General features: G+C 49.2%; 1 protein-coding gene across 2 annotated transcripts in view; it reads right to left on the bottom strand.

The window, feature by feature from the left end:
- Positions 1-25359, bottom strand: part of nkain2 (sodium/potassium transporting ATPase interacting 2) — a 46842-nt gene extending 21483 nt beyond the window's left edge. The window contains exons 1-3 of one of the 2 annotated variants that reach the window (XR_003784623.3): positions 23981-25359; positions 2500-2637; positions 1596-1676 (exon numbers count right to left, since the gene is read on the bottom strand). Coding sequence is in view for 1 of the 2 variants with exons in the window: in XM_029140890.3 (XP_028996723.1) it covers positions 1596-1676; positions 2500-2637; positions 23981-24034 (273 nt within the window). In the remaining variant the exon portion in view is untranslated. The remainder of the gene's footprint in view (positions 1-1595; positions 1677-2499; positions 2638-23980) is intronic. The other variant, XM_029140890.3, reaches the window with a different exon arrangement.
- Between the last annotated feature and the right edge of the window lie 410 nt (positions 25360-25769).

Raw genomic sequence — 25769 nt, 5'->3', positions numbered from 1 at the left:
GCTAATTACAAATGTGTTAGATGTGGTGAGTTTGGTCAAGAGAGCTGAAGCCTCTTACAAAAGGACTTATATGAAAAGATATATTAGTCTTGTTTAACTTTATAATGAGTTTAAATGGTAAAAGGTGGAGCCATGATGGGTTTTATTAATTCCATTTTTATAACGCTTTTAGAAGCGTTCTTGACTTGCTTCCAAAACAGCAGAGCCGTGTTTCCAGAGTGACACGGTTCGCTCCAGCCGCAGTGGTTAAAACGAGGCCTCGGGGACAGCGGGAGGTGTAAATATCATTAAAATCACAGATCAGCGCGGCCGCACGTTCCCGGACAGAAGGTGACGGGTTTTACACAACCGTTGACTCACAGTGAAGTGTGTAGTCAGAGTTTGGATGGTAACACGGCTTATCAAGGCTGTGTGTGTGTGTGTGTTTGTGTGTGTGTGTGTGTGTGTGTGTGTGTGTGTGTGTGTGTGTGTGTGTGTGTGTGTGTGTTTGGGAAAGGCAAACTAGCAGAACCACATGCACCAAAGATGCTAGAGGCCAAACGAATGGCAACCAAAACAGCAATGATATTATTAAATATTTATTAAATGTTATTCAGCCGTAATAAAAGCGTGATGTGAAATCGTCACTTGTTGTCAGTGTTGTGCTGCAGAGTGTAATCAGCCTTAATCAGCGCTACCATCAACTGATTTCTTCTGTTTATGGAGGCGCTGATTGGGCTTAATTAATTGCCCAAGTTCTTAATCTGTATGAGAAACTGACAAATAAAAAAAAGACAGAAAAACTGAGTAAAAGTAAAAAAAATAATTTTAATAATAAATCAAATGGAGCATAAACCTGATCGATATGGAAGAACTGGCTGTTCATCTCTCTGAGTCTGCTGCTGAGAGTTACAGGCCATTTACACTGAGCCATTTAGCGACTCGGGCGAATCAAAGATTTTTCTACGGCACAAAAGTAAAAAAAAAAATCATTTCAATCCCATCGCGCAAATCACCTCCGGCTGCTCCGTCACATTCCCGGCTGTAAATGAATCATCTGTCCGGGGCCGCGTGGCTCATCTTCACTCCACTCCACTGATAACTGCGTGAGTACGCGGACGGGGTCGCGGCCCTTTTATCACCGCGGCCGCTGAAATTACACTGGAATTATGCGACCCCACCTGTCAGAGCGGACGGGAGGGAGGAGGTCTCAGCGCCGCGGGGGCACCGGTTCATCCGCCGGCGTTTATCGCGAAGACAGATGTGTTTGTGTGGCTCACAAACACGTCTACACGTTACCACAGAGCGATGCCTGTTATTACTATCACTGCTTTTTACTTCATCATCCTCTGAGTACAGCTGCCGACTCCACGTGGGGCTAATTGATTAGGGAAAAAGCACTTTGAGCTGCAATTTTTTACAATCAATATTCCGCTTTTATAATATTCACTGCAAACAGTTCCTGTCAACGCTCAGACTGGCCTCCATTTAACCATTTCTGTTAGCTGATGGAGGATGGAGGAGGTGGAGGCTGACTCCACGCCACCGGCCGTGCGCTGTGCGGTTTCAGTGCAGGGGGATGTGAGTGCGGAGGTGAGCGGCGGTCGTTTCCTTACTTTGGAGAGGTCTCCAACCTCCAGGTAAAAGCAGACGATGAACACATTCCAGGTCATCCACACGACGAGCCAGGCCGCGTACTGCGGAGAGACGGAGAGGAGAATGAGAGGAAGGCGAGGTTTCACAGAGCTTCTTTTTCTTCAAAGTAAAAAAAACAAAACATGTTTGACTCTTTTATTGGCAGCGAGAGGAAAGACGGAGTGAGGCTTCGCTTGCGACGCCTGTTAAGATGCAGACAAACAACACACAAAAGCCAAGTGTGCGGCCAATCACCTGAACCACATCTGGCAGGGAGAGAAACCGGACGACTGTGTGTGTAATGGGAATTTCAGGCAGGAAAGGATGAATGAATGATGGGATGTGGGTGGAGGCCGAATTTACACTCTTGGATCAAACTTTCGTTTCCTTTTATTATGTGAAACATCTCACTCAGGACTCATGGGTGTGAATGGGGCTCCGGGGGGTGGATGCTGTGTGGGAGAGCTGGGTGGAGGCCTGCAGCCTCTCTGGAATCTCCTGAACATTTTTCTGAAATCTAAATCATTTTATCAACAGCTGCCAGACACAGAAACGCGAAGAAATCCACTTGGCAAGTTTTCTCCTACTCCCACTCCATGTCACTATTCTAACCCTTTATTTAGCATATACATAATATATTCAAATTGACAATGTCTTCACTCAGTCTTAGATCCTCCAGAGTGCACGTTTTCAATAAATAATGAGGATCGGGTCATGTACAGTAGCTTTGCTTTAGGATTAAAGTTTTGTTTTAACATAGTAGAGGAAATATTCTTTTCAGATTGTGATGCACATTCTGATACACTATTTCAATCAATGGAGGAGTTGGGAAGCATGTTGCTAGAAGAGTGTATAATATAATATAGTAAACCTATCGATACCCACCCCGGTCACATATCTGGGCCGGAACTGGATGGTGCCGAACAGGCCCAGGATGACGACGATGATGTGGAGGAAGTTGGTCAGGATGGGGGCCCACTGGTAGCCCAGGAAATCGATGACCTGGCGCTCCAACACGCTGACCTGAGACAAGAGGAGGAGGAGAATCAGTCACATTAACTCACTGCCCATGCAGCGATCTGCCTAAAAACACACTCCAACTATACATATTGCAGAGATGAGTCCAGTTATCATTTATTGGATAAAAGCAGCTAATTAAAAGCATCTCCTTGAACTCTGGGAAAGCGTGACAGGCATCGTTGACGCACATTTCAATATGATTGGTTGAATTAAAACATGTTCAAGGAGGAATTTAGCCAAAACAGAACAGTGATGAGCTTTAAAGTAGCATAAAGGGGTTTGTTCTTCTGTACATCTGCTCATGTTTTGACACATGGTTTAATACAGAATACCGACACTTTAGACTAATGATGTTATTTAACCGCTTTAACGGTAACTACTCAGTGAAGTGAAGCATGTGTGAATAATTATCCTACAGCATGTTGAGCCTCTCGTGGATCTTTGAGGAAACCAAGGGTTAATTTGAGCTGAAGTGATTGTGTCTGGGGTTAAATTAGATGTTTTCATTTAATCACGAAGAAGCAAACAGTGATCGGCTGCGTGTGCAGTTTGTGTGAGGCCTGCACCTCCCAGGCCGCGTGTGTGTGCGTGTGTGTGTGTGTGTGAGAGAGAGAGAGACTTTAATATCATTCAGCCACTGGAGCCTCATGCTGGGATAGTTAATGAAGTCAGCACAGCGCATGATATGGCACCGCTAAATATATTAACAGACACACACACATGGGGAATGGTTGTGTGTGTGTGTGTGTGTGTGTGTGAGAGAGAGAGAGAGAGAGAGAGAGAGAGAGAGAGAGAGAGAGAGAGGAAGCCTGAGACAAAGACGAAAGTAAATAAAGGAAGAGATCGGGAGGAGAGACAGAATAAATGCTGCATCATTATTAGCTCCCTTTAGCCCCAGAGGAGACGAATATTCAGTCTGAGGCATCAACCCCAAATATTTGTACCAACACCTTACTGTTACAGTATCCAATGAAGGACTTGTATTTGTATCTCACACACACGTTTCTGGATGACTGAGTCGAGAGAGCTCTAATGTGAGACCATATGGCTCCACCACAGCCTCCCACAGCCCAATATCACCCCCACCTGTCACCCCCAACACACACAATCTACCAGCCCGCACAAACCCCACCATCCACATCATCGTAAATACGCCGATCCGTGATGAGGCCGCGCGGACGAGCGTGTGTGTCCGCTTGACAGCGCCTGCTGTTCCCGGACGCGCCGGGCTCAGCTGGCACCACCGCGGCTTTTTGTGCGAGGGCTTTTAGGCGCGGGACGGCCTCCATCTTTTGTTGCCCGTCCCACTTTATTATGTAAACGTGTGTCCTCGATTGACAGTTATATAGTGTTGCTTTCACGGACACACACAAACACACATTCATGGGGAGCCTATTATAAGAAGTCAGAGGCCTCCCAGCCCATTACTGAGGCCCCCGGGGGCCCCTCTTTCATCACCAATAATATAAACAGTCTTGGCTCCAGCTGGGACATGAATACACGCCCCACGAAAACACACAACACACACCAACACAAGTAGAGGAGAGGAAATGTAATAGGGAGCATAAATAATTGGTTTATAGGAAACAACAACACAGATTCTTTTTTTTTGTTTCCTTGAACGGTCACTCAGCAGGAACCTGACGATCTCGCGCTGGAGTTCATCATTTAAACCTGGGCTGAAACGTAAGCAGACATTCAAAAAGCCGACGAAGCCGACGAAGCTCTCATTGCGTGGCTCCGCTGCAGAACGGCCAACTTCAGCTGCTTCGCTGCATCCATTGTAATTAAGTCACTCCGTCCTCCTGACAGACAAGAGGCGCTGGGATCCCAGCATGCTTTGCGCGTGTCGAACGACGCGGCGGGGAGTCGCCCCGGCCCTTGAGCAAGCGCGGCTCTGGGGGACGTGAACGGAAGCTGCTAGCAGCATCTGGCGGACGAGGAGAGTGGAGCTTGGGGCCGCGCGGGTCCCGTTGGGTGAGGATGCGGCAGCGCTTCGATGCAGCCGAAAGAGCCGCCGCGTCCTGTTAAACCACTGTGCATCCACATGCGAGTTTCTTTGTGAGTTTGTGCGTCCGTCCAGCGCCTGCACGGAACGCGCTCATTCCACCTACTGTTTTCTGATTGATGCTTATGATCTTGTTAGCGAGGGTTAGCGGCGCATCCATCACTGCCCTGTTGTCCGTTCACACACTCCAGCCTCATTTGTGTAATGAAGACAAGAACGGCTGCGCTGAAAGTTGAGTAAATCCAAAGTTAAAGGTCAGAATTAAAATAATCTTCTGGTTGCCATGGCGAGCGCTGAATATTACATTATTACTTTGATTAGCTTATTCAGATTTCTACAACATGGAGCTGTAATTTTATTAATAGTGAATTGAAGCCAACATTTCTTCCACATTTGCCCATGTGATGCTAATTAATGTGATTTTTTGTGAGGCGGCCAATGAGCAGGAAATGCTGACTTGCCGCTGAGCTGAGGTGAAGTGCACTTGGATGCTACAATTTAATTTTCTTCACACAGTTACAGTAAATCACCAGTTTCTTCTTGTTTGTTGTTGTTGACTTTACATTGACGCAGCCCAAAATTAATGTGGATCGTGGTCATTCTTCTCTGCAGAGAGACAGGAACGGGTCATTTACCGTATCGTGGTACAATAGACGAGGACCGTCACGCGTGTGTGTGTTTGCGTGACATGCGCACGCACCACAGGCACATACGCTGAGAAAGGCACTCGCCCTCAAAGGCTTCAGGATTAGATTGGCAGCAGAGAGATGATGGTGGAGGGAGGCAGAGGGGGGGGGGGGGGGGGAGGCTTCAGCGAGTCTGGGAAGGAGTTTGGTCTATTTGATAATGAATGATAGGATGACATCAAAGAATTATTATTGCTCCAGACGGGGAGGCTGCTGCCGAGTGAGATGCTGCCGAGTGATAAAAGTGCATTTTATCTTAAACAAGGGAAGAAAGCAGAGCGGAGAGAATAAGACGGTGAGGGACAGGGAGAGACAAGCCAGGAGATTTGATGTAAAGGCGCCCGGAGAGATTGAGAGGTGATTAAGATCCGACTGTTGCTGAGGAGAGAGAGGGAGCAGAGTCGGCGTCGGCGGCTGGGAGACATGAGCGTGTCATCATCCGTCCCTCCAGTCTTTTCCTTCTTACCGCCTTTCCGGTCCAATCGTCCTGCTAATCTTCTAATTTCCTCTTTGCTTTCGCGCCCCGTCCCACCCAGCTCTTCCTCTCCTACATATTTAATGTGCATTCATCTGTTGCTGGGTCTGTTTTGTCATAAAACTGTTAATGACTTCATCCTTTCCTGTTTCCAACCATCTCTTTGGTCGACTGATGCCCCTTCTCCTCCGACTCCATCTCCACCTCTCTCTCTCTCTCTCTCTCTCTCTCTCTCTCTCTCTCTCCCCCCCCCCCCCTCTGGTCTGCCATCACTCCCGCGTGCCTCCCCTCTCCCCCTCCGTTGGTTCACTTCCCTCGCTGGTCTCCTGCTTCCTTCGGCTCGGAGTCTCTCGCTCGCTTCTGTGACCTTTAAAAAACTGCTGATCAAATTCTGCTGCTCATCCTATTATAGATGGAGGGGTGGCGGTGGTGGTGGTGGGGGGGGGGGGGGGGGGGGGTGCACATGAGAGGGAAGGATGAAGGCAAGGGGGTGAGGTCACGCCGGAAGGGATGAAAGAGATAGTGAGAAGAAGCTGGAGACACGGGCGTATAGAAAGTAGAGGAGACATTAAAAAAACGGCAGAGGAGGTGAGAAAACATGCAACAAACACTTCACGAGTCGGTCAGGGAGCAGCACGGCTGAGTAGCATCAAGGTAAATATCCCTTTTTTCCTCCTCCTCAGCTTAACGTTTTTTATCTTCGTAATCATCATAAACTTTACTCTCCTAATAAAACTCTTAAGCATCGGCGTTCACTGATAACTTAATTAAGGACGCCCGCCCGCGCAGCAGCCCGCTGTGTACAGCGAAGGCAATCTCCTATCGATTCGCTTCACACAATGATCAATTCATCTCCATCGGAGACTATTAGGGGCCATTTGTGGCTACTTAGGGCTCGGGGAGAGAGGAGAGACAGCGGGGAAGATGGGGCGAGCGAAGATAAAGCAGGCGGCGCGAAGGAGCGAGGAGGAAGGAGTCGGGAGAAGGTGGAAATGGGAAGAGACAATAACCGTGTAGGTGAAAATCTCTTCATTCAATATCCCATTTCCCCCGTTTACAGCAGGCCCACTCATTGTCAGCACCGCCGTCCAGTCACAATGGCCGCAGTTACTCAGCGACAGATGCGTGAACGCGAGGTCGGTGCGAAATCCGTGATCCGCCATCGACTTTCCAGTAAGTTTCTTCAGCTCGTTGAGGCGCGCGTTGCAAATTTCTTGGTCTTAACGAGTTCCTCCAGCCGTCATCTAATTACCGTCTATCGGTTAATAAACGCCCATGAACGATGACTACACCACTAATTTGAACAAAACAAACTGTGTTAAAGTCTCAAAGGGAAAAAAAGCAGCAACTCGTTGGCTCAAAAGGTCAACAACACACTGAGGCCCCTAATGATGAACGAGCGCTGCTACTGTAGCATAATGGGAAGCATTTCTTCTTACATTAAGTGAGTCCATTTTATAAAAAGGCCATTTAACAATACATGAAATAAATGAAATGGGCTCCATGCGCTGGTTTCATGTAGCCGACAGGGAAGGCCATCAATCCTGAGGACATTACGCTGCACCAGTGGCCAACGCGTGCTCCGTCATGGGCGCGGGCCCCACAAATCAGCCTAAGCCAGCACTTGTCAGGGCGCTCACATCCCGCTCGCGTTACACACATTCGGTTCATCTGTTTGGCACTTTGTTGGCCTGTCATAATGTCACTCTTTATATATCTGGCTGCCAAGGCGGCGGACAGATGGAGGGGGAGGATGGAGGCAGCGTTTGCCTGTTAGCAACACCCTGATGTGTCATGTGGAACAAGCGAGATGGATCAACGTGGCGGCGCCGTAATGAAAGGGGGGGCCGTCGCGGGCAGAACAGTTAGGAATGGGCTGAGCGGGACCCGGGTTCTAGTCTAGTTTGCAATAACAGGCCCGGAACGCCAACTCCAACACGCGAGGATGGAGCCACTTCCTGTCCGTGAAGAGCCGTTGCCGTCGTCCTCCAGCTCAGCACTTCTAGGTCGGTGCCGCTGGCTCGGACCCGGGCATCCACGCTGCCAGCGCTCCCTCGCCCGCCAACGGGCGCCGCGGATTCATTTCACATCTCCTCGTGAATTAACTAGAGCGATTAATATTCCTGGGAAAAGATTCTCTATGTAAACGTGGCATTTAAATGTCAGAAACACCAGCTAATCAGTTTGGTATTTGGGCAGATCTTCCCTCTCTGTGACCGTCCACCCTCCGTCTCTATCGGCCTCTGCCGCTGCTCCTTTGTTTCCTGTGAGCCGGATGCTGCACTCTCTCTGCCGATGACTCCTTCTTTTGTCCCTTTGCTGTGCTGAATCTGCAGCTCATTAAAGACGGATGCTTTGTGGAAACGTGAGACAGAACAGTGAGATATTTTGATCACAATGGGCACAAATCTGTCATAATTACAAGACATCCGTTACCAATATCTGATATTAAGTCAAATATTATTTTATTTTTGAAAAAGGATGCGATGATGACAGATTTTGTTTTTATTAGCACCAACACCTTCACTCGGTATTATTTTGATGTTTACTGAATGCTATGTTCATCCCACATTAAATAAAGGGCACGGCTGTAACGAACACAGCAGCTGTTTACAAAGCAGCACTTTGTCATTTAAACCACAAGACAACAAACACGCGGGACAACTGTGCAGCACTCGAACCCAAACTACGACAAAGCGACAGCTAAAGGTGCCGTGAGTCATTCGTTCTATGTTTATTCACACTCACATTCACACACAGTTTAAAAAAGTTCATGTAAATGTTCACACATGAAGAAATAATAAACAAACAGTAAGAAAACATTTAGGGCCCAGAGAGACCACGCCTCTGTTCTGTATCCTGGTTGCAGCAATGTACAGAAGTGATGCAATGAGACAAACTATTTTTAGCACCAGGCAATATTGGACTTATTACATTTTCTCCGCCCACTTTGTGAGTTGGAAGCGCATTTTCATGCTCGCTCGGGAGCGTTTAGCGGCAGATTTTATTCGCTCCGTCACGTCGGCTGCAGCTCGTCGGATGCAGATACAGGACGCTCGCAGTCTGAGCTTCAATTAACCGCGCGTCAAAGAAAGGGGAGGTTATTTACAGCAGTGGCACCAACCCAGACACATTCACTGCAAACTATCAGTCACATATCATTAGACCGGCCCAGTGTGTGTGTGTGTGTGTGTGTGTGTGTGTGTGTGTGCGTGTGTGTGGTTTACAGTGCGTCTGATACAGAGCTGAATGTGTCATTAGTAATAATTGCAGGTTACAGCAGACGCTCTCTGCAGTTATTTACTATGATTGACCAGCTGATTATGATTAATACCACGCACAAAGAAAACCACCTGTCACGCTTTTGTTGCCTCTCCTTTCTCTCCTTCCTTTGTGTCGGTCTCTCTCGTCTGATGCCTTATTAAACAAACTATAAAGAAGTCATCTCAGCCGTATCGATGGAGCGTTCGTCTGAAAGGCAGACGGCGGCTCCGTCTGCGCAGACGCAGCCGGCAGGACGCGGGACGATTCGCCTCAATATGTTTTATCTGCTCGGCCGCTTTGATCTAAACTGATCTGATTCTGATAAATCCGACAACGGACCTGGACGGGAGCCACAGAAGCCATCGTTCCGCGAGATAACTGGAAGGAGAGGGGCATCTTTAAATTTCAAATCATATTTCTGTTACATTATTCAGAGCCCGGCGTTAGATTTTTGAGCTCTTAAGGGGCCAAACCTTGTTACGTCCCATGGTTCTACATTCGGGCGTTCGCAGTATAGCTGCAGTGGCTTCAAGCAGGAGTCTGAGTTGTACAATCTGTGCAAACAGTTTTGCTCTTTTGCTTTTTCTCTCCTGGCTCCTTAATGGCTTGGACTTCCTCAGCTTATTGCTTTATCCCCTCCCTGTTTTATCTTTCCACCCTCCCAGTGGCTCTTTGTTTATCACAGACCTCTCCCCTCTCTTCCCTCGTCGCGTTCCTCTCTTTTGTCTTTGTTCTCTTCCTCGTCCCTCCGTTCTTTTTGTCTTTTCCCTCCATCATTCCCTCCTCCTCTTCGTACCAGCACTTCTCTGCTGTATCTCCTTGTTGCGCTTCCATTATCTCTCCTTCCTCATCTCTCGCACCCTACGCCTCCATCCTCCCTCACTTAATCGGTTTCTGTGTTACTATTCACCACACACACACACACACACACACACACACACACACACACACACACACACACACACACACGCACACACACACACACACACACACACACACACACACACACACACACACACACACACACACACACACACACGGCAGCATCCCTCCTTATTCAGTCTGTAAATGAATTATCAGCCCACCAATGGTTTTCTGTTCGTACACTTTTATATCTTAATGGCCGATCTATGCAGGCAGTGCTTTTATGAGGATGAAACGTGCGCGTGTTTGATAGTTTGTGTGTGTGTGATAGTTTGTGTGTGTGGGCGCGTGCGTGCTGGAGGGGTTCAACTGCTGCATGATAAATAGGAAGTATTAGGAGGCACCTCTATAGCACCCAGGGGGTCTCATAGTGTGTGTGTCTACGTGAGCGTGTGCGTTCGAGTCTACACTCATAACACAACCTGCATTTTGTCGTTTTTTTTAGTGCATGTGGCGTGTTTAGTATTTGCAGTGTGTGTAAGTGTGTGTGTGTGTGTGTGTGTGAGGACGAGAAGTTGAGGGATGTGTAGAGTGGAAATAACACTAGAAAAACCCACAGATGGACGCCCAGCGGGCTAAGAAACATTAAGACTGCACCAACGCATTAACACACAAACACACATTAACATGTTCACCCACTCGCGCGCGCACAAACACACACACTCACAGTAAGTAGATACTCCCTTCCCGCTCCCGCTCTCTGAATAAGCTCATGGGAGCTGAATGATATCAGCCACATCATCGGTGGTTGTGGTGTGTGTGTGTGTGTGTGTGTGTGTGTGTGTGTGTGTGTGTGTGTGTGTGTGTGTGTGTGTGTGTATCTCTCTCTATAAGCAGCACAACAGAGTGTTTGTTGCATTATTAGAACACTTAAAAATAGTAATTACGACCGTGAATGTGGAGCTGTGTAAATGGAGGCTCTTCCCAAAATGTTCCAGCTCCTTCAGTGACTCGGGAGACAATGGGCTCCTTGTGGTTTATTGTGTCTGGGTTGCAGGCCAAGACTAAATTAACTTGGTGTCCAGGGCTGAATGGGAGACATGAAAAGAAGCTGTGGTGTCCCAGTTGACAATGAACTACCGGCCCGACTTTGTCACCTTATTTAAATGAGCTTCATTGTGCTCTCAGCGCTCATAGCTTCAATGGGCGCCGGGCACTTTATTTCCTCCTGCTCGCTGTTACGAGGCAGAAATTGTGGCCATATTTCCATAATATTACTCCGGGTGCTATCACCGAGGTCGTATTGCTGATCACCCATTCACTGCCGGTGGAGCACATCCAGCCGGCGCTTGCTCCCAGCGCGTGTGGACACGGCGGCTCGGCTGTGTGTTTACTGTACAAAAACGCCCACGAGCAGATTGCACTTAAGCCATTTACGAGGCTGTAAATCTGGAAGCCTCTGCAGCGCTTCCATCAGCGGGCGACGGTACCTGCCGCCCGGTGCCAAACGCACAGCTTTCCTCCAATAGGGCCGCGTTTTGGGTTCACGGCTAAGCTGCATCGGCCCGATCCCGGACTCCTGGCTCCTCAGCACCGATTGCTTGGAGCTCACCCTCGATGTCTACAGATCCTTAATTTACTTTTAACAGTTTTGTTTGCGTGAAAACATGAAGCTGTCAATGAATAAACCCATATTGTTTATTAAAGCTGCACCGTGATTATTTTCATTACTCCATCATCAGCTCTTATTGTTACTTTGGCCTGGTAGGACTCAGATAATGACTATTTCTATGATCAACTAATTTGTCGCTGTAGGTTTAATTGTCGAAAGCAGTGACAAGTCTATTCTCCGCACCCCCAGGTTTCCCAGCAAAAATGTACAATAATAACAATAATATTTTTTCTCTATTCCCTGCATTTGAAGCGCTGGATGCTGAAACCCCAGCAACAACACTGGGCTTCATTTACAAAAGCAAAACCAAGAGAGAGGTAGAAAATCTGAATTGTTACACTTTCATTCATTTTTCATCAAACAACTGAACATGTTTCCATGATCCCACTGAGTATGCGACGCCGTATGTGTGTTCCCCATAGAGCCCAACAACACTACAACACCGCGTCTGTGTTCCTCTGTAAAGCCATTCATCAAACTCTTCAATCCATCAAGTGCACGCGTGCGTGCGCCCATCTTTCCCAATCCAGCTCCTCTCCAGCTGTTCCACTACTTAAACTTATTGCACAAACAGAAATCCCAAATCTGACAAAGCCTCGCTGATGTTTCCTCCCAGAGTGGGACAAGCGACAAATGTGCCTTTTTGGGCGTGTTCCCGTCTTTTGTGCTCACTTTGTGGTGATGTGGGATGAGATCTGGACACGAGGAGGCTGCAGACTCGTGCCTCATGCAGGAATCATTCAATTACCAGGCTCGTCTAGCCGGTGGTTTATGTTTCGACATTATTGTTAGCGCTACAGTTGCGTCCCGCTGGCAGCTCGGTTTCCTCTATTAATAGTCACAATAAAACTGAATCAATAATGTGCATAGGGACCCAGCTCAGAGAAGAGCGTTCAGAGTGAAAATGTCACTTCCACTAATTGGTGTGAGGATAAAACACCGATCGGAGACTTACAGTACAGTATAATAAGGTCAAAGAAAATATTATCCTCCATTAGCCTGTTTGTTGCGCTTTCCATATCTAATATCAATTAAACTATTACAGTACAGCTAATACCCACCAGCCTGCAGCCCATCAGCAATGAAAATCACTAGAAGAATCCTGTTTTTCGGCCCGGTTTGCATGACTAATGTTTCAATGACACTCGAACAGCCGAGCAGCGAGTAGCAAAAGCTAGCTTGGTATCGATATTTAATTTGGAAGTGCAGCTCGAGTAGCGAAGTTTCACAGGTGTCATTTCCTTCCTTCGGAATACGGAGCTGGAAGTGGTGAAACGCATACAGCACAGCACAGTAGCAATGTTTTACTCCCCACGCCTGCTGCGCACCCACAAGCTCATGCTATTGTGAACAGAAGGCGGGTCGGGGGTCACTGCAGCCATTTTGTATGCTCCAGCTGAAAGAGAGGCGTCTTCCAGCATCAACCTGAGCCCAACGACGGACTCGTTCAGGAGGACGGGAATCCTGGTTCTTGGCGATGATGCTCTCGAGTCAAGGAAGAAGAAGCTGCTGTGGCCTCATCGCGCTCAGCGACACCCGCCCGCATTTTAACGCGCTCGTAGCCGCGCGCGGCTCAGGGGAAGCTAATGAAAGAGCTTCCGAGCCTCCGGATGATTCATTCATCACAATCAGTGCGAGGGGTCGCAGCAGAGGCAGCAAAATAAAAGACCGGTCACATAAAATAACTAATCCTGAGTGCGGTGAAAACACAACCCGGTAATTCTGCCCGTCTCATTATACGCCACGACGGCCGTAATGACGCACGAGAACAAGAGGATGTGGACCTTGAATTAATAAATATGCTAAATAGTTTCTCATGAATAAAGTTCAAGCACTAGTCTTTTTTCGGGGTGTGAACCGAGTTTCAGTCAGTGGATGAACACTGGGTATTCTTCTTTTACCCGACAGATTGGATTCTCTGGACTTGTGAACACAGAGAAGTTGTTCGGGGACGCTGGAAATGAGCAGCGTTATGTGAAGCAGAGTGAAGCTCTCGTGTCCGTCTAATTCATAATTTATTAGATAGTAGCCGTGGAAGGCTTCCGCTACGTTTTGATAGCTTAGCTGCACCAGCCGCGCGTTTTAATGCATGACCTCAGCCCAGTCTTACTCCCAGCGGCATCCGATCACTAATTGAGTCTGACCCGAGCTCCTCAGATGAGAAACACAAGCAAATATACTGTTTAAAAAGCAAAAGCTGTTTTATTCCCAGCAGTAATGTCAAATTAAGCTTTTTTTTAACTGTAAATACTCACATGTACCAGCAAATACATTATCACACGGCTCATGTCGAAGAGAAAAGGTTTTTTTATGCAACGGCAGCAGCAGCCAGCAATTATCAGACATTATCTCCGCCACTTATCTGTTGTTGTGTTATGAAACCAGTCGCGGCTGTCACGAGGAGCAGGCTACGCGCTGGACAGGGGTCCGGTCTCCCACGGCACGCGGCGACAAGCGCTCGCACTCACGTTCACACCTTTAGAGTGCCTCATTTCTCAGGATGGAGCAGCAACCGCCTGCAAGCTCAGCCTCAAACTTATCTTTATAACCAGTTTATTACTGAAATCAAGCGTCGCGCTGAAGCTAACTACGAAACTAGCCTGCAGTGAACTGGAACTCGTTTTATTGAACAATGACAATAACTGGGAGTCAACGCGACTCCAAAAGGTTCGCACCAATCAGGAGGCGTCGTCACCTCCCGCCCTCTCCTCATCTCACCTCTTCACTCCCGGCTCTTCCGCTCCTCATCCCTTTCGTCCCTCAAACGCAAATACCATCCATCTCTCAGCATCTCTGCTCAAACATCACTCCTCACCCCTCTGGAATAACTACACCTTCTCCCTCCTGTCCCCACCCATCCCTCTATCCCCTTCACACCACCTTGTCCCCCTCTCTCCATCTGCTGCAGCTTTATTTAACTATCCATCCATCCCGCACTCCTTCCTCTTCCTCCGTGGACCTTTATTTGTCCCATCCTTCCTATATGTCCCTCCATTTTTGTCTCTGCTACACCCTCACGCGTCCTTCACTGCTCTCCTCCCTGCTTAGGTCCCACATTATCGCCACTAGGTTTCCACAGCAACACACACACACACACTAAATCACTCATGGGCCGACTGCACCGTCACCTTTACACACCAACACATGCAAGCAGGCAGATGCTTGCCTCCATAATCAAGCTCACACATGCAGCCTCACACGCAAACACTGACGCTCCGTGCTTCCTACGTCTCCCTACACACACACACACACTCACACACACTCAGATGTAATCACTGTGAGTGCTGAGAGTGCAGTGCAGAGGTGTGAGACTCCTAAATGCAACTGCCTGCTATCAATCATAAAATCCTTTCTGGGGATTGGACAGCTGACACTGTCTGCATTACGCATCGTCTCCCTTTATTTCAATCAATCACGTTCCCCACGCTGCAAAGGGCCTTCAGATTGCCAAATGATATTGGCTAGCTTTCATCACGCTCAGTGAATGATTATGTGGGATTCAGGGGAGAGACACTCGCGTTGGGTTAATGTTTGCCCAAGTGCTGTGTTTTTGCTGCTTTCCAGTGAAAACTCCATATTTGCTGACTAGACGCGCGCGGACGTGAGCCGGGCGCTAACGACGGCTCGCAGGTAGGGGGTCACGCTTTGATGTGGATTTGACTAGACAGCGTGCGTCGCTATGGGCCGGCTTTTAAATGTCACGCTGCAAAGCGCAGCTGCTAATGCACACAGTGTTACCGACAGGCCGGTGAAAACAGAGGGTTACACCAGCGGCTGCAACAACTGTCACCAGATGCGGGAGCGCCACTTTCTCAGTAATCGCATCCCATAATATACAAGATACGCCAACAGAGCGCAACTTAGGGTTCGAACGTGGCCGAGTAGATGACAGAGCACCCCCGTTTCCCAAACGATCTTGCACTGTAACAAAACCTAAGCCAAGTGTTCATTACAGTCACCATGACAACAGAGGTCCGCTATCATCCGTTTTGGTAATTTTCCCTGCATCCCCTGATTCTCAGTTCAACGTCGTTCCGTGACTCACGAGCCCCGGCCACCTACCGTATGCGATGCGCAAAGAAGTCGAAGGGATGACTCAAAGCTACTGACGAATAAAATGCCTACTGGTTAAAGTTTGGAGGAAAAGTGCTGAGTCATCCAAAACTGACCCAGCAGCCGGGGGAAAAAAATACAGTTTTCTAAAAGAAATGTGGTCATTATCTTCTCACCAAAGGGGCTTGTTAGAGGAATGTGGGCTCAGGTGGGCTTCTTCTGCATGTGTCTTTGTTTTTGTACACAGATATTCCACACTATTTAATAACCGCTCAGTGATGATGAGTATGGTGCCGTTCTACGCCCTGAGTCCTGGCTCCAACAGAGCTTTCCATCTATGAACGTTGGGTACTCATGCAGGTGACACACAGGCCTCACGCAGCCAGTCTTCATGCAGTGCTACTGGGGATCAGTGCTGCTCAACACACACGACTGCTTCGGCAGTTCCACTCCACACAAATACACAACTGTTCATCTGCTACCATGCGTCTCCCACATTAAAAAAACGCACCGTGCTTCTATTTTGGTGAGACGTGACTACAGTTTGGCTGATATGGAAACCGGGCTGAAAGCTGAGACTGCACCCGAAAGCCGAGACCGTATCTGCTGTATTCGAATATACAAGACGTACAAGAGATTGCGGGATCTGATTACTGTTTGTTTGTGTGTGTGTGCGCGAGTGTGACAGGGGGGAGCGGGGAGAAAATAGACGGCGGGGGAGACGGTGTGTGTGTGTGTGTGTGTGTGTGTGTGTGTGTGTGTGTGTGTGTGTGTGTGTGTGTGTGTGTGTGTGTGTGTGTGTGTGTGTGTGTGTGTGTGTGTGAGAGAGAGAGATAAGAGCAGAGCCATACCAGAGGGCAGGTGTGTAAGGTAATAAGGCTAAATCAATTCATACTGAGAGAGAGGGTTGACAGCGGGATGAGCGGTGAAGGAAAAATGATTACAAGTAAAGATGAAAGTGTAATGTTTCAGCTTTTTCTGTTCTCACACATCACCCAATATCTTCTCTAGTCCTTTAAAGGGATTCCAAACTGAAACAAAACTTCTCTTCATTGGTGCCTTCGGGGACCATTCGAGTAGACGAGGATCCTCTGGCTTCAGACTGAAAGGCATTAGAGCACAGAATGGAGCGCCTGCATCTGTAAGTCAGTATCCGTGCACGTCTGGCTGTGCACGACAATGCGTGTTTACAGTATTTGTGTGCGCATGAACAGAGCGCCGTGTAACGTAGTTCCAGAGCCACGTAAAGGCAGCGTTTGGAGCCGTGACAGGAGGCTCTGGCAGCCGGCGGAGGAGAATGTGACCCATCGCCCGTCAAAGCCTGCTTTTGTGCAGCCGCTGTGGAGGCACGGAGGCTAACGAGGATCGGGTGAAGCCTAATCTCCAGTTCTGGAGAGCAGCTGATTAAATGGCAGCGATTGCAGTATCTCATATTGAGGAATTCTCAACATAAACAGAAGAAAGTGAAAGACTGATCGTAGTCTGGAGAAGAAGAAAACGAAAAGACAGAAAATGAGCTTAAGCTTTAATAGGTTCTAGATTAGTTTAGTTTACTTTAAACCAACCCAAATATTTAATATGCTGTCGTCCCACTTCAGCGTCTTTTTGGCCTAATTACTGGACGACAAGTAGCAACTTGAGCAGATGTTCTGAGACGTTAGCGGTGGTTTTCAGTCAATCTGGCCCAGAAACTTGTGACATCTTGAAATGTTTGGGGTCGAGGGTAAAAATAAACAAAGAGTCCAAACATCGTTGAATCGATTTTTTCCATAGAACATGGCGATAACGCGGAGTCAAGCGGCGTGTGGTTGTAACGGATGGACGTGTCACGGCTTCGGCCTCACATCTGCACTGAGCAGGTGATGGTAAATCTTTAGCGGATCAATCACTAAAGGTCAGACGCCGCGCGGGCCAACAGCTTCTCAGACACTGACCTTTGGTCTCGGCCGCTCTCGGATATTGTCACATTTTGGCCGCCGTCCATTTTGTCTGACTGAGAGCCAGCATCATCAAAAGGGAAACTAACGTCCAATGTCAAGCGAATTAAACAGCTGAGGGCAAGATTGAAACCATGATAAGAAACTTGATATACTCTTGACAAAGAAATGCTTTCAGTCCCTTTCAAATGCGTCTGACTCATCCAGCTGATGTCAGATCTGGCTTTGACACTACAGCATGCGCGCTGCCACACAGTCAACAGCCTCCATGTTTGCCTCCATTACTGATAACGATGCAGCGTTAAATGGCCCATTCATCCATTCATCATTTGTTCACCCATACATCTTGGGTATGTATCCATCATCGATCCGTCCTCTCTTGTTATCATCTGCCCCTCCCTCGCTGGCCCGGCTCGTCCCTCTCCCCGTTCAGCCCATTCAAATCTCGATCCCTCTGTCCCCGTATCGATCTGCGCGTAGACATTCATCTGTCGTCCATATGAATACGTCAATCTGTGCTTTCTTCCTTCGCTGGCTCCTCATCTCAGTGGAAAGAGGGCTACGGCAAAGGCTCAACACGCTCCACTAGGTCCTGTGTTCCTGCACGTGAACACACACACACACACACACACACACACACACACACACACACACACACACACACACACACACACACACACACACACACACACACACACACACACACACACACACACACACACACACACACACACAGAAGATGCAAAGACACACAGACATCGTTTTCACAGCTCTCTGAGCAACTCAAATGGCCCGGGAGAGACTGTGCAGAGCAGCAAAGAAGAGAATAGAAAGAGGGAGCATGCCTGAGAGAAAGGCTGAGAAAAATTACAAGGCAACAGGGCCGACAGTGATCCAGAGGAGGACGGCGGAGCAGCCGCAAAGCACAGAGCACGGACTTGTTGATGGAATGAGATGTAGGAGAAATCCAAGATTTTCTCTAATTGCAAGATGTACTTCAAGATCGTCTCAGTAGATTCTGCAGATGGTAGGAGGTTTATGCTATTTGTAGAACAATCCTTTTGTCCCCAGCAAGAAACCAACAAACTGAACCTATTACTGCACGACTCTTTACAACATACATCTTGAATTTCCCCTTCGTTTAAGAATCTTTCCCGTCCTTCTTAGAAAAAAAAGCCCCATTAGAGTCAACAACACTGTATCAGTGTCATCCTGTTCTCTCTGCAGATAGTAGGTGTGCGTCTGACACCAGTCATCTCTCCATCCCATAATTACGCGTAATGAAGCTCGAGGCATCGCTTCGCAGTCGCTCGCCACAATAATTCGAGCGCGCCTTTGATGTAATAAGATCAAAAACGCCGGCGCGGGCGGCGCATCAGGATCCGCGGCAACAACAACAATAGCAACAACTGCATCGACAGGATATGAGATCGCGGAGAACAACAGGGGAGGGCCTCACCTCCAGGGGTAAATATCAACACAGAGGCGGCAGGCAACAGAAAGTCGGCAGCGTAATCGCTTAAGGTGCATTAAAATCACACAGAGCGAGGAGTCGAAGTCTACCGGTACCTCCGTTTGCCCTTTGCATCCGGCCGCCAATGTGTAAACATTGAGGCAGCAGTATTTGGCCTCTCAGCTCATCCATCAGCAGCCGCCACGTGCAAGGTCACCCCCCCCAAAAAAAAAATGGGGGTCAACACAAAACAACACCAGGTGGCCCTTCGTGCAAATCTGATCCATCTCCTCCACGAAACAATAAGAGCTGACTCACGAAACGCTGACTCATCAGCGCGCCAGTTCACGGATAAACATTAAATTGGCAGTTGCCTCACACACCAGACATTTGGGTTGTGATCGCAGCAGAAGCGCAGGTGTCACCAACAACATTAGCAACAGATTGCATCAGCTTTGGCTAATTAATGTTAATTCCAGCTAACAGCTAAAATAAAAAAAAAAGTGTCTGTTCTCCTGTTAACTCGCAGTTTCCAGCTGCTGGGTGTGTTTATAGTTCAGCCCCTTAATGTCGTAATGCATGAAAAACCCAACAAGGGACATGGAATAACAAAGTGCTGTCTGTCTGAACTTATGAGGTTGTTTCGGCAGTAACTATTTATGTTTGCTGTCAGATATCATTGTGCTCCACAGAGATCCACACAGTGGATGTGATTTCGCACGCCGTGCCTGTATCCCTGCGACTATACAACAGATAATCTGTGAAAGGGTTCAATTTAAAGGCGCCACTGAGCTGTGGAGGAATCCAGATTGAGTCAGCGTCTTTTGGCTCGAACAAAAAGGATTTTCACTTTTTTTACTGATTCCGCTCTTCTGCGGCCTCGCGGGCGCCCGTTATGACGGCGGCGCTGTGAGCTGATGCCTCTGGATGCTTTTTACGAGACGTGCCCCCATCTCCGCTGGGAGATCGGCTCAGGGTGCTTTTACAGTCAGACCTGTGGGGTGGAAAGTCACTGTTTATGAGAAGGGTGCACAAAGGGAGAAACGTGGAGCTCAATGCTAAACCATAAGGCAGCAGTGGTCGAAGGAAGGCCCCCTGCTGAGCCCATGGATCCATCCCAACATGTGATACACTTGTTAGAACTATACCACTTCCATGTCAGACTCTGCTCTGTAGCCATCCCTTAATGAACTGACTGAATGTGATGAGTCCTGGCTGTTTTACATGAACCACAGTCACATAATGTGTGCAGCAATCATTTATATGTCTTATTATCTGCTTATTAATTCTCACAAACCCAGATGGAGCGGGCATGCTTCAGCTCTGACAGATTTTTCAATTAGGTATGAAAATTGTGATATTTTTAGTCGAAACTAAAGAAGAAGAAAGCAGATTGTGACTAAACAACCACTGAGGACGTCAAAAATATAACGGATGACCAGAAACCAGCGTGAGCTCCAGCCGGAAGTCTTATTTAGCACAATGAAACTAGCCACAACTGGAGCAGGAGGAGAAGTGTCCAGTTGGCAGCGCTCCTCCAAGCACAGGCAGAAAATAGAGAGGGAGGAGGTGGAAACCAATAAAGAAATGAAAAAAGCCAAAAAGACATACAGAGGGAGTGGGCATGTATAAAAAGAAAGGCACCTGGGGGAAGAGAGAGTGACAAATTAGAGACTGCGACAAAGAAAGAGAGACAGAAAATCTATAGACTCAGAGCTGAGAGCGCGTGTGGCCCTGTTGAAAGTGGCGCTGTACATAAAGGGGAGCGAAGCCTCTTTATCTGGCCCAGTCTCGCCGATGAGGAAGAAGGTCTGGAGATTATGCTCCACGCGCTCAAAGCAGATTTGGCCTCAGAACGCACGAGGAGCGAGTTGGAAAAGAGCCGCCGACGGATTCCTGCTGCTGCACGGATCGAGTGGGAGCCGCTGTTTTTGCAAAGCGGCAGTATCTGAATTCAAACAGACTATTTATTCTAATGGCCAAAGCAATCGCACAGAAATTATTGATGCCGCATCAGCAGTAAATGTTTCCCGTCTCATTTAAAGTCGCCCCAAATGGATGTTTGCTTAAATCAAAACCACTCTTAAATGTGTTTCTGGGGAAACATCACTTCATCCGTCCGTCGGTTGGTTATTTTTGACGCGCTCGCGCGCAGTCCGGTAACAAACAGGTGGGGATTTCTGCATTCATGTCAAAGCTGCCAAGCGGTAAATTATTCACCGTGTCCCAGAGGAGTGGAAATGTCACAGGAATGTGCTGCGGCGGCGGCTGATCGCTCGATGCCTTGTCCGACCTGGTGCCTCCAGGTGTCATTTGGCTGCGATGGTAAAAACCCACATCCACAGTGAGCACGCGGCTTCCGTGTGAATCACGCCCGCAGCGCGTTCCTCGCGAGGCTCTAACTCGCCTCCGCTCGCCGCACTTGGTTCAATTAACTCACGGTTAACGTCCCGCCGGTGCCGATCACCCAGCGACCGTCTGCGCAGGCGCAGGCGCCGCCGGTGGAGCGCTACGGTACCTGTCACGCCCTCGGGTGATTTAGTCGTCAGCTCCGTGACAGCGGCTCGTGGGCGCGAGGAACGATCCAGCAGCAGCCACAGTAAGTGAGTCACCGTGGCATATGCGCAACTAGTGTGTGTGTGTGTGTGTGTGTGTGTGTGTGTGCGTGCGTGTGTGTGTGTGTGTTGCTAAAAACACCATCTGATCTACTCTGATCTTCTATTTTATGTCCAATCCATTCTTTATGTTTCCCTTCTTTCTCCTGAATATTTTGATTGTTGTTGTGAAGGAACAGGAGAATCATGTCATCGTGGGCTCGAAGAATTATTGACGGGCACCGTTTTACGGTTGAAGTGATGAATCGAGAACATGAGCGGGAGGTAAATCGACGCTGAAAACAATCATTTTGATAAGCAACAAAAGAAATGGAGCATCTGAGCCTCGGCGGGTTTATCTCACTGAGATGAGCTGAAATCAATACGTGAAGCACGACGGCAGAAAACTATTTCTCTGAATTGACAGGTGACCTTTAAGGTTACTAATATCCCTCACGCCCAGGAAAATAAATGACTCCCTTTCCTCTAGTTTGGATTTGGGCTTTTACTTGGTGGGACTGATTACGCTGGACACGCGGCGACGTCGGCCGGTGACGCGTTCCCAACCTGCTCCATTGATCCGGGGCTCCGCTATGGCGGCATCAGCCACCGCAGCAATTAACCTCTCTAATGAAGCAGGAGGAAGCCGCTGTTAGGAGCCGCATGAGACATCAGTTCCAGCGCATAAGACACACTGACCAGCATTGTTTCTGCCTCCTGTGAGGTCGCCCGCGTGGCCAAAAACCATTACCTCCGGCGGCGGGTCTTTTAATTAGGTCGCCTTTAACGACGCGCAGCGGCTTCCTGTCGGAGCACGTGCCCTCATTCACTCCATTAATCCAGTTGAGTTCCGTTTTGTTGACGCACCCGCGGAACAGAGTCGTCTCAGTAGTCGTGGTCGCCCGGCATCCCGCTTTACTCGCAGTCAGGGAGCCTTTGTCTACGGCGCGAGGCCTCCAGCTCAGCTAGCGGCGCCGCGGGATCAGCCGGCGTCGCTATTATAACAGTTAACAGAGCAAAACACGTTGTTGACTATGGCACGGCATTAGTTCCACCACATTAGACACAATGACTATCACTGTGACAGCATCTCATTCACCAGCATCCACGCGCTGTCTCTCCACACACACACACACACACACACACACACACACACACACACACACACATCGCCGACGGGACCCGCTTCCATGGCGTTCGCCCTATAGACACGTCCAATAACGGGCGCCACAATGAGTCTGTGTGCCGATAACGGCATCTGTGCACATGTGTAATTCCGCGTCTCCGGCGAAGCTTCGCTTTTCATGCACCCTTGAAGAGAAATCCTCTTACACTGTCACACGTTATTAATCAATGGGGTCTGAGGTAATTCTGGATTTATTTTGCGATGAGCGCTGCCTCTTTGCATAAACCTCACTCCTCTGCTTCTGGCGGAGGCGGCGATATCCTTCATTTCCCCCAACGGCCTCTGGAGAATCCCGCCTGGACCCGCTGCTCCGCCGCCGCTCTTTATCTTCCTCACACAGCACACACTGGAGCGCTAATGTCCCCGCTGTGTTTACTTGCAGCCACGGCGCAGACCTTTAATAGAAACTTCGCTCTTATGAATGCAGGATAGGAAGCTATGAGCACATATATGATTTCGTGCCTGATAATAATCATATATTAAGGTTGGAAACCTCCAGCGGCGCAGCAGGATCAACACAGCTATTGAGCCCGGAGGGGGAGAAGCTCCACCAGCTCTCTGGGCCCCATCTCATGTCAGATGGAAGGTGTCACCGACCTTCACACCTCCAGGAGGAGACTTCGGGGGCTTCAGAGGCACACATGCCGCCATCACAGCACATTTCAGCGAGAGCAACCCGCACGTGCTCAAACAACTGCTGGAAAATGCATGGAGCATCGTGAGGAGGAGACTCACGCTGGACCCCGGAGCTGAGGGGAGGCAGCGGGTTCATATCGGCCCCTTCCTCTAAACAGTTGTCTCCATCAATCACGGCTACCTGCTCCACGCGCCCATCCACCTGCCAGCCAGGCACCCATACTTCTCTCTCCAGCGCGTCCTATTTATCACCGCCCGCCTCCATCTATCCGTCAGGAGTCTTCAGCACTGCCTGCGAACGCCCGCCGACGCACATTCATCCACAGTCTGTCCCTCGGATCAGATCCGGGCTCGTCTCGTGACCTCTAACGCGCCCGTTCACGCCTGAAATACGAGCCCTCCCTCGTCATCCACCCATCGATCCACTGCCCGTGCACCCCCTGCTCGCCAAAAGACGCCTTTCCTTGATTCCCCGTTAGGATTTTGTCACGCGTTCACACAATCGCACGCGAACTCACCAGCTGCATGCCGCATATGAAGGCCAGGGTGCACCTGCCGCTACAGCACCCCATGGCGTCCTCTCCCCCCGCTCTCCCCCCGGCGGCGTGCAACTCCAGCTGGACCCGCGAGATCCAAAAGCCCCCGAAGGTCTGTCTGCCTGGCTGGCCGCCCGGAGAGCGGCGCCGGCTACCAGAACTGCGGCCCGGGGGGGGTGAGAGGTCACGGCCTCACTCCGGCGGAGCGGCTGCTGACAGTCCCCTGGACGTCCAGCAGGATGAGGGGGGGGGGGGGGGGGGGTCCGACTCTGGGGATGCTAGTCAAGCTTTTCCAAACCTCTGCCACTAAGAAGTTGATCCGATGAGGCGGCGCATTCCGAGAGCCCTCCTGGCTGCAGGTAAACCCGCACTGGGTCCACTGGGCTGGAAAGCCCGGATTCTGAGCAAAGGTCCAGCACCGAAACCCTTCAGGGAAAGAGCGAGATGCTGCGATTGGATTGATATTCCCCGGGATTAAATGTTCTCTCGTTTAATAATCCGATTAAGCTCCACTTGGATTTCGCTGAGTGAAACCGCCTAATTTGTTTCTGGGTGGGGGAAACAAGTGAAAGTGGTCCCTGCTTCCTCTTCTCAGTTCAAGTAACGCGGCTGCAGCGCCGACATCCTTTGAGGTTCGTTTACGCCGTAAACCGAACGGAGCGCGTTTATCCCCGAACCTCCGCTTGTAATCCGGTTAAGTTTTCCGAATTGTACCGGTTTATCCACTCAGAGGACGGCGGGTAAGATTGTTGCTAGGATGTTGCGATGTGTCAACAGACACCGAGGGCTGATTTCGGCGTCTCCGCTGGGTGCGAAGTCCTCCTCCTCCGGTTCATCTCCCCATCACATCCACAACACAGGCAGGGTTCGTCCGCCGCTGCTCGCCTCCGTCTAGAATTATATAGTGTTAAAAAACAAATAAACACACAAGCGTGTCCACATTTCGGACGGAGAGGCGTGGATGCAAAATTCGGGTCTCGGGAAGTGTCCGAACGCGACCCGCAAAGGCGGTGGGAGCGCGGCGGAGGCTAAGTTTAGTTTGGCGTCTCCGGCTCGTCTTCGAGGAGCGAACGGGAGAAACAATGGGCACCGGGATGGACCGACGGACCGAGAGAGACAGCCGAGAGGAGCGTCTCGCGCCTGCCATCTGTCAAGTCAAACGCCGCGCAGCGACACCGGCGCTCCGCCCGCGCGCTTCCAAAATAAAAGCGCGCACACCTGGGAATTGGAGCGTCATCAACGCGGGTTCGTCTTCGGCTGACGTGAGGCTTTAGCGGTGACCCACTTCGTTGTGCCTCCTCCTTGTTTGACGATGAATTGGGCCAACGTGCTGCAAGTCGGTCGGTCCGGCTGCTGACTGGCTGAGCGCCTCTGATCAACGTGATCGGCAGTAACTATGCAAGGGAGGGTTGGAAACAGAGCAGGACATTTTTCAAACTAGGTGCAAAGCATCTTTGAGATTTATAAGTGTCGTCGGATGAGTAGTATAAGTTTCAACCTAAGAAAAAATAAGATTAAAAAATAGATGTGTTTGATTTGTTACAGTTTGTTTTCAAATTCTATATTAGAATTTTGTGAATATGACTACCAGTGAAATAAATTAACTGCTTTTCATTACTCTTTTCTTTTATGCTCTTTTATATTTGAATTGACTGTTTCGGTTTCTGTCTGCGCTTTTATTTTGAAGGCCAGGCGGCCCCGCATCCATCCCCGTTGGAGCTGCCTGTGGCTGACTTGACGCAGCCGATGTTCCGCTCGGCGGGGGAGCGGC

This window comes from Betta splendens, chromosome 24 (genome assembly GCF_900634795.4).
Source record: "Betta splendens chromosome 24, fBetSpl5.4, whole genome shotgun sequence".
NCBI lineage: Eukaryota > Metazoa > Chordata > Actinopteri > Anabantiformes > Osphronemidae > Betta > Betta splendens.
The sequence above is the reverse complement of the archived record's forward strand: the minus strand, read 5'-3'. Positions and strand labels throughout refer to the sequence as shown.